The 10,746-nt window shown below is 40.6% G+C and overlaps 1 protein-coding gene across 1 annotated transcript in view; it reads right to left on the bottom strand.

Moving 5' to 3' along the window:
* Positions 1-6,010: 6,010 nt before the first annotated feature.
* Positions 6,011-10,746, bottom strand: part of PRR16 (proline rich 16) — a 200,894-nt gene continuing 196,158 nt past the window's right edge. The window contains exon 2 of the mRNA XM_049648433.1: positions 6,011-7,400. Coding sequence (XP_049504390.1) covers positions 6,645-7,400 — 756 coding nt within the window. The 3' untranslated portion in view covers positions 6,011-6,644. The remainder of the gene's footprint in view (positions 7,401-10,746) is intronic.

The following is a 10,746-nucleotide window of genomic DNA, read 5'->3' as shown; positions in this document are numbered from 1 at the left end:
TGAAAATTTAGTACGCGATTCTAAAATGCTGAACTATCACATGTAGGTTGGTGAGTATCCTCAGAAAGAATGTAAATATGGTAGCTAAAGGCTGTGATACAACTTATCCCTCATCTTAGTAAATGCTGTCAGTTCCCTCCACTAAGTTTTTAGCAGGGCTGCTGTTAAGTCCATTTCTTTCCTCTCTTTGTTTAAAATAAGATGTCATCCTAATTTATGATGAGATTAAATGAATATCAAGTAATATGAAAAGGAAAGGATGGGAAGGGGTCTATAATAGTCTATAATATACTCGAATTACACACACACCAAAAAATTACCCCTTTAGGAACAGTGGTAGGTACGACTTGTACTCATGGATGTGCAGATCTCCTTTCCTTTCTTGGGCATATGGGGACTACAGTGACTAGCTTTGGCCAGTGACATGTACAGAGGCTGAGATGAGTGCACAAGTTAAGTAGCTCCATCCTCTGTTGTGGTGGTCCTGGAAGCGGACACTTGACCAGATGGTGTCCCTACAAAACCTGTAGAGCCCGGACTGCTGAATGGCTGCCTGGAGAGCCTCCTGGACTTAAGATGAACTTTGAGTGAACAAGAAATAACTCAGATCCTCCTGAGATATTATGGTTGTTTGCTACCACACCTAGACTATCTTGACTTATAAAGAGAGACTGTTCTCCTCTCATGGTATGTCTTTTGACAGCTTCAGACAAGTTCCAGTGAAATAGGGACCTTCAGCTGCACAGGTCACCTGTGCACAATGCAGGGGCTAGGCTTTAGGCAGTCTTGCAATTCTGGCTTGGCCACTTCTTGGCTCTATAATCTTGGGCAGCCTGATGCTGGTGCCATAATTTCCTCATTTGTAAAATGTAGATAATGATAGTGTCTAATACATTGGGTTGCTATGAGGAAAAATGGTGTTACAAGGGGAAAATACAACATAAAAACACGTAGAAGAATGTTTGGCATACAGGAAGTCCTTGATGAGGGTTAGATATCACATGTTTTGTCAATATCAACCCAAACCTACTCCAGGGCACTCCACTGTTTTATTTAGTTGGTCCAAATTTCCCTTTGGTGGTTGGGAGAATTGGTAACTACATTATCAAACAATAGAAAATCACATCTATAGTCTAGTAGCAAAAGGATGGAAAGTTTTTAGTAAAGAGAGCTCTATTGCGCTCGTTCTTTAGTGGTTCCATGGAATGGATCAGTTGCTATTTTTAGTGCCCGGGTCAATGTCAAATAGATGAAATTTACAAATGAAATACAGGTAATGGAAGTGACATGTTCATGGTCAAAAGGCATTCATACTAAGAAATCAAAACTTCTTAGGGAAAGAAACCAAAATAATAGACAGTCTTTGAACTTAGGGAAAAAAAAACCCTGAAAGGTGAGGCTGCTGATATAATACATGAGAAAATGAGGCTGGCATTATTCAGCAGCTCATTCATTTTAGACGGTTGCTAAATTGCCTGAAATCCCTTTTATATTCTGCAAAGATCAAACATATTAAGAATGTCAAAATAGCATTAGGTAACCCCTTCCAAGCGTCAAAATAGCTGCGCAGAATAAAGGAAAGATTTGCAAAGTTCAGGGCAATGAAGAACATAATTAAATGGTGATGTGATGGGGGAGAAATTATGGGGAGTCAAGCTGGCATAAAATGCCAGCTCAGTCACTGACTAAGGGGTTGATTTTGGCAAAATACTGAAACTGAGGTCCTGGATTTCTTCACTTGTAAAATCAGAGTAATATCATCTGTCTTATACATTCCTATGAGAACTTGGAGAAACTCTCATGTATGTAAAGTTTGAGAAAACAGTTAATATTAGCTTACCTATCCATTGATTAAGAAGTCAGAATTATAAGCAATATTTGAGAGAGGGTTATTGGCAGAGCGTCTTTACGTTCCACTTTAGTGTTTTCCTCAAAAAGACCAGAATGATAAATCCAAGGGCTTCCAACATAATGACACCCTACATAATTGCTGCCCCACGAGACGTGCCTACCTGCAGTTTCATGTTCACCACCACTGTGTGCCCTCATGGAAGTAACCCATCTGTCATTATTTCAGAATCAGGCAACTTGAACGATTCTAAAACTCCAAAATGTTTAGTCTGAAAACTTAAATCGACCTAAAAAGCAAATCGACCTGGAAAATGTCGTGTGATTTGGTGACAGCGTCTAGTAACTGTGAGATTCTGTGCATTTTATCTAATTATGAGACGCAGGCTTTTCACAGAGCTTTATTGCTCATAAATCATTCCCTCACTTAGAAATCATCAGTATGTACCAAAGTACATCGCACTGCAATCTGCTACAAATTCAAGGGCAGCAAAATGTGCTACCAATAGAGAATCAGGGGAAAGAAACTGAATCAGGGCAACTGCCACACTTGACATTGCATTACTGTGTATTTTCCATGGAAAAAAGTTTGGTCAAGGAAGGCACCAATTCGTGACTTGATTACATCATTCCCAGTGCAATTAAACATGGACTACTCAGGCTTTTCTTCATGGAGCATCCAAAAATTAGATTTTGTAGAATTTATTAATATTAATAAATATTAATTCTAATTTGATATAATTAGAATCTGTAGATAAAAGGTTTTGCATAGACAGTATATAGCCGCTGCTCCCGGTAATGCCAAAAGCAGGCAACTACTGATCTGTCCAAAGAAAGTCAAATAATACCATGCCTTAGACCTTTATTCATTAAATAATTAGATGCAGGCAAAATTCAAATGCAAGACTTTTTAGGTTAATTAAACCACTTCAGTTAATACCAGGCTCATTTTCTTTTTTTCTAGAATAATGTTAAGCTAATGAGGGAAGGTAGGAATATAATAACAAACTGGAAGAGTGGCACATTTCTCTTTTGGCATGCCCTGTATTTTTGAGCAGATATTTTAAATTTAGCTTAAGGATGACCTAAAAAAAAAAAACAATCAGTTTTATCTCCTTTTATAACTGCTGTAACTACTTAGAGACGGAAGGGAACTCTGGTCAATTTTTTACGTTCTCTTTGCCTTTCTCAGATAAGATACAATAACCTCCTAAGTCCAAATTGGGATAATCGTTTAAACTAGCAAGACAAACCCTTGCCTAGGCCAATTTAATTAAAAGATAGTACTTTCAAAAACATTTTTTTAATGTTTATTTATTTCTGAGAGAGACAGAGACAGAGTGCCAGCAGGGGACGGGCAGAGTGAGAGGGAGACACAGAATCCGAAGCAGGCACCAACCTCTTTCAGCACAGAGCCCAATGCGGGGCTAGAACTCATGAACCATGAGATCATGACCTGAGCCAAATTCGGAAGCTTAACAGACTGAGCTACCCAGGCGCCCCTAGATACTACTTTAAAAACAACAAACAAACAAACAAACAAAAACATATGTTTCACTCTGAATGAGTGTTGCCATAAGCAGCAATCCCCTCATACCTTTTGTAGGAACATCCCCTTCAAAAGAGGTTGGAGGCTAACTTGGGGGTATATACTCCTCAGGAAAATGAAAGTCTCCGAATGCACACTGGGAAAAAGAACTGTCCTGAGGGGTATGAAATAGGAATTTTTGCTTTGGAATCTTCAGGAAAAGCAACTATTTGCCCTGTTTTATGATGATTTAATGGATGATGGGCAGAATTTAAATTTGGAAAGCAATGTTTTCTGATGATAGAAATGGCATTGCCACTTATGACACTTTAATTAGAAGTTTCCAGGCAAATATTATGATGCCCTATGTTCATTGCTTTTCATGTTTTAGAAGTTTATATATATTTAAAGACCTAAGTTCCAGGGAATGTTTCAAAATTACCAGTTGGGAAAAAATACATTGGCCCAATATACTCCATAACTTTTTAAAAAAATGTTTATTTATTTTTGAGAGAGAGAGAGAGAGTGAGCATAAGTTGGGGAGGAGCAGGGAGAGAGGGAGACACAGAATCCAAATCAGGCTCCAGGCTCCAAGCTGTCAGCACAGCATCACCCAAGGCTCGAACACATGAACCAAGAGATCATGACCTGAGCTGAAGTCAGACACTTAACCGACTGAGCCACCCAGGCACCCCCAATATATTCCATACCTTAATGAAAAAAATGAAATAACATATGGAATAAACTCAAAAGAAAGTCCCAACACTCATATGATCTAACATTAATGCTAATTATATAATAAAGTGTAATAAGAGAAGAAGGTCAATACCTCTTATCTTTTTTAGGTTGGGATTTAATTCAGCTTTCCAGGCCAAAATTTACTTGTAAATGTGTTGAACAAAAGCAGGTATTGTCGTTTTGGCATATGTCACCAATCACACTTAAAAAGATGATTTCCCATGGGGTAACTTTGGTCTATACTTGGAAGAAGAGATGTGAATTTGAACCTTACTGGTTGTATCTAAGCATCTGGCTCAATGTCCTTACTGGATCAGCATGAATTATTCAGCTTATTCAATCTGCTTTATTGCAATGGAGTTGTCTACTCTGTGCATGATTTGTGGCTGTTAAGAAGCTCTACGTTGAGATCCATATTGGCTCCCAGACATTGACATGTGTCAGTGTTTTGAACTAAAAGCTAATTGTTAGGTCACACATAACTGGCTGTGGAAGGAAGATGGGCTGAAGGGAGAAAGCTGCATGTATTCAAAGACTGTTTATAACACTACATGGTCTAACAATGGATACACATTGGAAAGAGAGTAATTATTAAAACCTAGAAAGATGATGAAATCTTGGATTTATTTATATCAAGCCTCAATGAATGCATGAAAATGTTAACAATATAATATTTTGGTATTTGGTGAGTCAATTCTTTATTTACTTGGGTCAGATTTATTAAATATACTTATCAAACAATTAATAAATTTTAGATGATGGCCTGTCTTTATAATTGGTCTTATGTTCTGTAACTTTCTGGAAAAAAAAAAAAAACAACAACATTGGATTTATTCTGCTTGCATTATCTTCATTGCCAACACACACAGGAAAGAAAATCATGCTGAGTAAATTTGCAACATGACATCCTCTATTTTTTTACTCATGAAATTGTTCCTTCAAAAAGTAATGCCTATTTTTTTCTGTTAATCTGCCTAAGGTATGCTATCATCTTTTAAAAGGAAGTTGTGAAAAACAGGATTCCAAATTACCATAATACAGCTTGAAAACGGCGACAAAGAAATATGACTATCTCCCTGTAGCAACAAAAAAATTAAAGTTTTGAGATCAAAAGCCAGATAGTCTAAAAGATTAAAGCATTCTTTATTAAGCTGCGCAATAAATGAATTTCTACCAAAGATGAATCCCTCTACTCTTGCCACGTCATGGACAACTTTTGTTCAGGTATGCACCTGTTTTCATAATTCTAGGACAGATAAGCTCATTTCTAGTTCACAAAATATCCGATCAGTCCACATCACAGTAGTTGGGAAGTTAACTTGGTCCATGGATGGGTAAGTGACGTAAGCTGGCAAGTTAGACTTAAGAGAGGGCTTTTGTAAGATGTTAGGAGGGAAGGATTTCTTCTCTTCCTCCTAAAATATGACAAAGACCCCTGACATATTTCAACTCTGAGGGGAAACAGCGTTAAGGCTGATACTAAAAACATCCTATTCCAGAAGCGTCTTTATTTTCCGCTGTAGTTCTGATAAATAGGGATTTCCTTGGAAGGCAGAGAGCTTGCTGATGCAGGAGGCAAACCATCCCACTGCTTCAACATACTGGTTTATGGTGTGTCCTGGAGGAATGCTCAGTGCGAGGAGGGCCTTAAAGGGCTTGGCCATGTACTGGGTCAATGGGACACTCCACATACGGTCTTGGGGGGACCACAATACATCCTATGAAAATGCGTGAAGTACTACTTATGACCTGACTATGAGAGTGAACTTGGAAAATTCTGGCATATGCTCACTGTAATCTTCTCCACACTCTGTCAGAATAGCTACCCATTTCAGTGAAATGAGTAGGGATGAAATGAACCACTGCTGCATTTTAATTCTGAGGAACATCTGATTTTGCCATTATGTACTGTTGTTTATTGACACATGACATTTCCACAGACAAAATCTTTCATTACATAGATAGCTTGAACATATAATTGTATAGTATAGAAAATAAACTTTTTGGTATTGTTCTCAGCATTTAATAATGTAAAACTAGTGACAAACATCTTTAGAAAAAAAATAACAAAATAGTCCTTCAGTATTAAAATTTCTTCCTAAAAAGCATCGGGTTGAAGTTGGGGGGGGGTGATATGTTATTAATGCATAGATGAGTTAGGCATGAATAAAATGAATCTAATTCCATCTCTTATAGTAAACCAAACTATTTGAAACCTGCAGGTCACTGTTTATCACAGGTCAGTTAAACACACACACACACACACACACACACACACACACACAACATCTTCAGCCTTTTCATGGTTCTGTGGTTTCTGGTGATACAACTTTTTAAATAACGTAAACCTGGGATAGAAACAACACACGGCATACTTACCAGGTGGTTTTTTTTATGCCACTTTGCTGAATGCAGAATTAATATATTTGGGCTTTTTATTGCTTGAGTAGAAAGTGCTCCTTATTTATTATTTTATGTTTATAATATAGAAATTAAAAAAAAACACAAAAAGTTTTTGAAATGGCATACATCACACTGTGGTAGTGGTTGATTTCCTCAAGATCGTCTTCTGTGGTTTTGGTGCAGTGGAAGGAGGCACAGTTGCAGGTCTGAGAGGGGGGAAGCTGTGACTGTGGCTTATTCCCAGTCCCCCATTCTCTAGGGGGAAAGGAGGGAGATGGGGTGGAGGAGGAAGCGGGGGGCCTGGGTGAGGAAGCTTTCCCGGTGGGTGGACAGGTTCGCTGTGTAAGTGGACCTCCCTGTTTTTTACGTTATACCGGGGGTTGCAGTCCGGACAGTAGCCATGGTACTGCACTTTCTCATTAAACCGAACTCGCTCCCGAGGTCCTGCCTGGAGACACCTGTCTTTTTCAGGTCTGTGCATCAGAGGCTGTGCTGGAGCCTTGTCCAAGGTACCGGGGGGGATGCAGCAGACATCTCCGTTGGGAATTTTGTTCGGCGGCCCTGGCAAGCCTCCGTTTCGCAGAAGGGTTCCATTGGTCTTTAGAGGATTGGCGGCTGGCACCACTCTTTGGGGGTCGTCACACTTCACAGGTGTCAACCGTGGGGGAGGCGGCGGAGGGTTTGGCTTTCTCAGGACAGTGAGGATAGCAGAGGGGTGTGCGGGGGGTTTAATGAGAGGGGCATTGGCCTGCACTTTGATCTTCTCTATGCTCGAGGCCGTCGTGCCGCTGGAGCTACTATTCAGGGTGTCCGTCTTGGAGCTGTCGGTCATCTCATCCTCCAGCTGTAGGTCAGAGGTCAGGGTGTCAATCTGGTCAACCACCTGGTGGAAAGGACAAGGTAACTGTGGTGAAGAATGACCCGAAGCAAAACATCCTAGAAATGATGTCTCCCTGTCTAGCTGTAATCGGCTATGTGAGTCTTAATGAATACTGGAGTCCACTGTTGCTCAATGTTACCATTAAAGAAATTTATAGAATGGTTACCATAGGAGCGTCGACTGTTTGATAACCTAAGGATTTCATATGCCCGCCATATAATATATGACTTACGTACACATTCTATTCCCGACTCTGCTGAACCCACCAAAGATAAAAACCCTGATGCACAAACATAACTTATTTTTAATATCAAGGGGTGGGGACTTTCTCCCAGCTCAGCATGTAGAAACCTATGGGACAAACACTAATCTCGTGCTAAAAATGAGAAAAGCCAGATACTCTGCAAAATCATCACTTTTCTTGAGACCATCACAGAACTGAGATCACAAGGATTCCCAATGAACTGAACCGGAAAGAGTCCCCAGCCCTCTATGGAGAGAAAGGACACAACGACTGCTTCACCTTTTGCAAATCACAGGGAACAGGCAGCCTCCGTGAAAGTGTGGAAACAGCTAGAACTTGAATGAATAATTAAATGTGGTGTATGTGCTATCATGACAATTTAGAATTCCCAGGAGCTCAGACACAAAACAGTCTGTCTTCACTCATTCCATGGGCCTCTCACATGGGGTGATGAGGGTGAGAATAGAATGAATGAGTCCCTCCTGGGCACACAGGCATAAAACCCCAGGTATTTCCCAGATCTCTGTCCCTTATAAAACAGATCACTTAAGCATTAAAGGAAGAGGTTAAAAAAAAAAAAATAACAAACACCTGTAACATCTAAGACACAGGCAACAGTCTCCTGCTTCTGAGAAGGGGTAGGAACCTCAGCTGTTTGACTCTGGGGAAGGGGGCAGGGACTTCTCTTGGACCCGGGAACTTACGCTACAGATGTGTGCTATCACTTGGAGGAGGGACTCAAGTTACAGAATCTCGAGACCTGCCCTAGACACAAGGCAGAGTCAGGGGCATCAATGAGTCTTGCAGAACCATCAGACCATGATGCATGCCCCTACCTAGTGAAGGAGAATTGATGTGAAGACAGAGAAGTCAGAGGGAGCACCTAAGGCAATGCACTTCTAAGGATGTTTGGCAAGGTCACCGGGGGGTCACGGTGTTAAAGCCACTCATGGAAGGTATCTAGCATCACCCATAACAGGCTTGCCTTAGGGTCTCAGTCCTGTCCAGTCATTGTCTGGGGGGCAGCTCGTGGGAAGCAAAGCATGTGCTCAAATGCTGGCTATCAGAACACAGTCATTTATACTCCCTGGGTCAGAGATCTCTGAGTCCATTCTCAGGGTTGCCATCAATGAAGACGGAAAGGTTACAGATTACTTTTTAAATTTTTTTTTTAACGTTTATTTATTTTTGAGACAGAGACAGAGCATGAACGGGGGACGGTCAGAGAGAGGGAGACACAGAATCCGAAACAGGCTCCAGGCTCTGAGCTGTCAGCACAGAGCCCGATGCGGGGCTCGAACTCACAGACCGCGAGATCATGACCCGAGCCGAAGTCGGACGCTTAACCGACTGAGCCACCCAGGCGCCCCCAGATTACTTTTTTAAATAATTCATTTTTGTAGGGAGATAGTCTTTTTTATCTCACATATTCATATGCAGATTTTTCTCTCCTAATTCGGGCCTAGGTTTGTTCAACTGTGAAGTTGGCTCTTTGACACATGGTGGCAGAATTGGGCTCAAAATGAAAACATCTGAAGCATCCAGAATTTAGGGAAGAGGTAGAGATTTCACTTCTTCCTCATGAGGGTCTTAAGTGACTGCTTTTTGCTACTGCTGCCAGAGCTCAGCCTTCTATTTTAGCTCCTAAATACTGTATATATTAAATCCACTTCTCTGCATTTTCATTTCTTTGGTCCTAGTCTGAGCCACCATTATTTACCATATGGGCTCTCCAAAGTCACCTTGCTTCCCCTTTTCATTTCTGTAGCGTCAGTGGATTTTTTAAAAATAGAAATGTGCTCTTGTCGACTCCCTGCTTAAAACCTTTCAGTGCCTCTTTATTTCTCCTGTGAGAAAGATCAATTCTTAACACTGTCTCCAAGGTCTTGTATAGTCTCACTCGGTGTTGTGCTGGCCAATGTTTAACAGCTGGTTTTTACAGGTATAAGGGAGTTCTGATTTGAAAAGTGTGCCAATTTCCTTGGTGTAAACTCCCACTGTGGTCAATTTCAAGTCAGTAAATGTGACATCACTGTGTGTGAGGTTGGAAAGTAATGCACAGTTGCACATCATTATAAGATGTTTCTACCATGCGGACAGAATAGGCAAAAATAAACTCAGGAGAGGGGCGCCTGGGTGGCTCAGTCAGTTGAGCGTCCGACTTTGGCTCAGGTCATGATCTCATGGTTCATAGGTGTGAGCCCCATGTCAGGCTCTGTGCTGATAGCTCAGAGCCTGGAGCCTGCTTCGGATTCTGTGTCTCCCTCTCTCTCTGCCCCTCCCCTGCTCATGCTCTGTCAATCTCTCTCTCAAAAAATAAATAAACATTAAAAAAATAATTAAAAAAAGAATAGATAACCCCAGGAACACAAATAACAGTAAAATATAGTAAAATAATTACGAATGACTTGGGATAATTAGACAACCTTTATTTTTAATGTAATTTATTTAATATGAGTTTATATACTTCTATTTTTAATAATGGGTATTCAGCAGGTGGCTCACACAAAATTTCTGAAAATATAACACTTGGTCCTTTTTAGCCAGTACAAGTTGCAATTGTACTGTACAGAGATAACACATCACCACCATCTCTCCTCTTCAAATGACTACCTCAACTCTAATAAATCCCCCTTTTTTAAAAAAAAATATTTATTTTGGGAGAGAGAGAGTGTGCGCATGCACGAGCAGGGGGAGGGGCAGACAGAGAGAGGAGAGTGAGAACCCCAAGCAGGCTCTGTGCAGTCAATGCAGAGCCCAGTGTGAGGGGCTTGATCTCATGAACCATGAAATCATGACTTGAGCCAAAATCAAAAATTGGACACTTAATCAACTGAGCCACCCAGGTGCCCCTAAATTTCCCTTTTCCTTTCTGTTCTCAAACCTCTCAGGTCTTCTTTTAGACCCTCATCATTGCCAGTCTGCTTCCTGCCACAGGACATTTGCACATACTAATTTTTCTTCTTGAGATGCTGTGTCAAGTCACAATAAGTCTTTGTAACAATACTACTGTAATTTCCTCCTCCTACTACTACCATCTGACTGCACTCTCCCATAGAGGTCATGTTAATTTGTTAAATATTCCCAGGAAACCCTATTTCTTTC

Source organism: Panthera uncia (assembly GCF_023721935.1).
Source record: "Panthera uncia isolate 11264 chromosome A1 unlocalized genomic scaffold, Puncia_PCG_1.0 HiC_scaffold_17, whole genome shotgun sequence".
Taxonomy (NCBI): domain Eukaryota; kingdom Metazoa; phylum Chordata; class Mammalia; order Carnivora; family Felidae; genus Panthera; species Panthera uncia.
The sequence above is the reverse complement of the archived record's forward strand: the minus strand, read 5'-3'. Positions and strand labels throughout refer to the sequence as shown.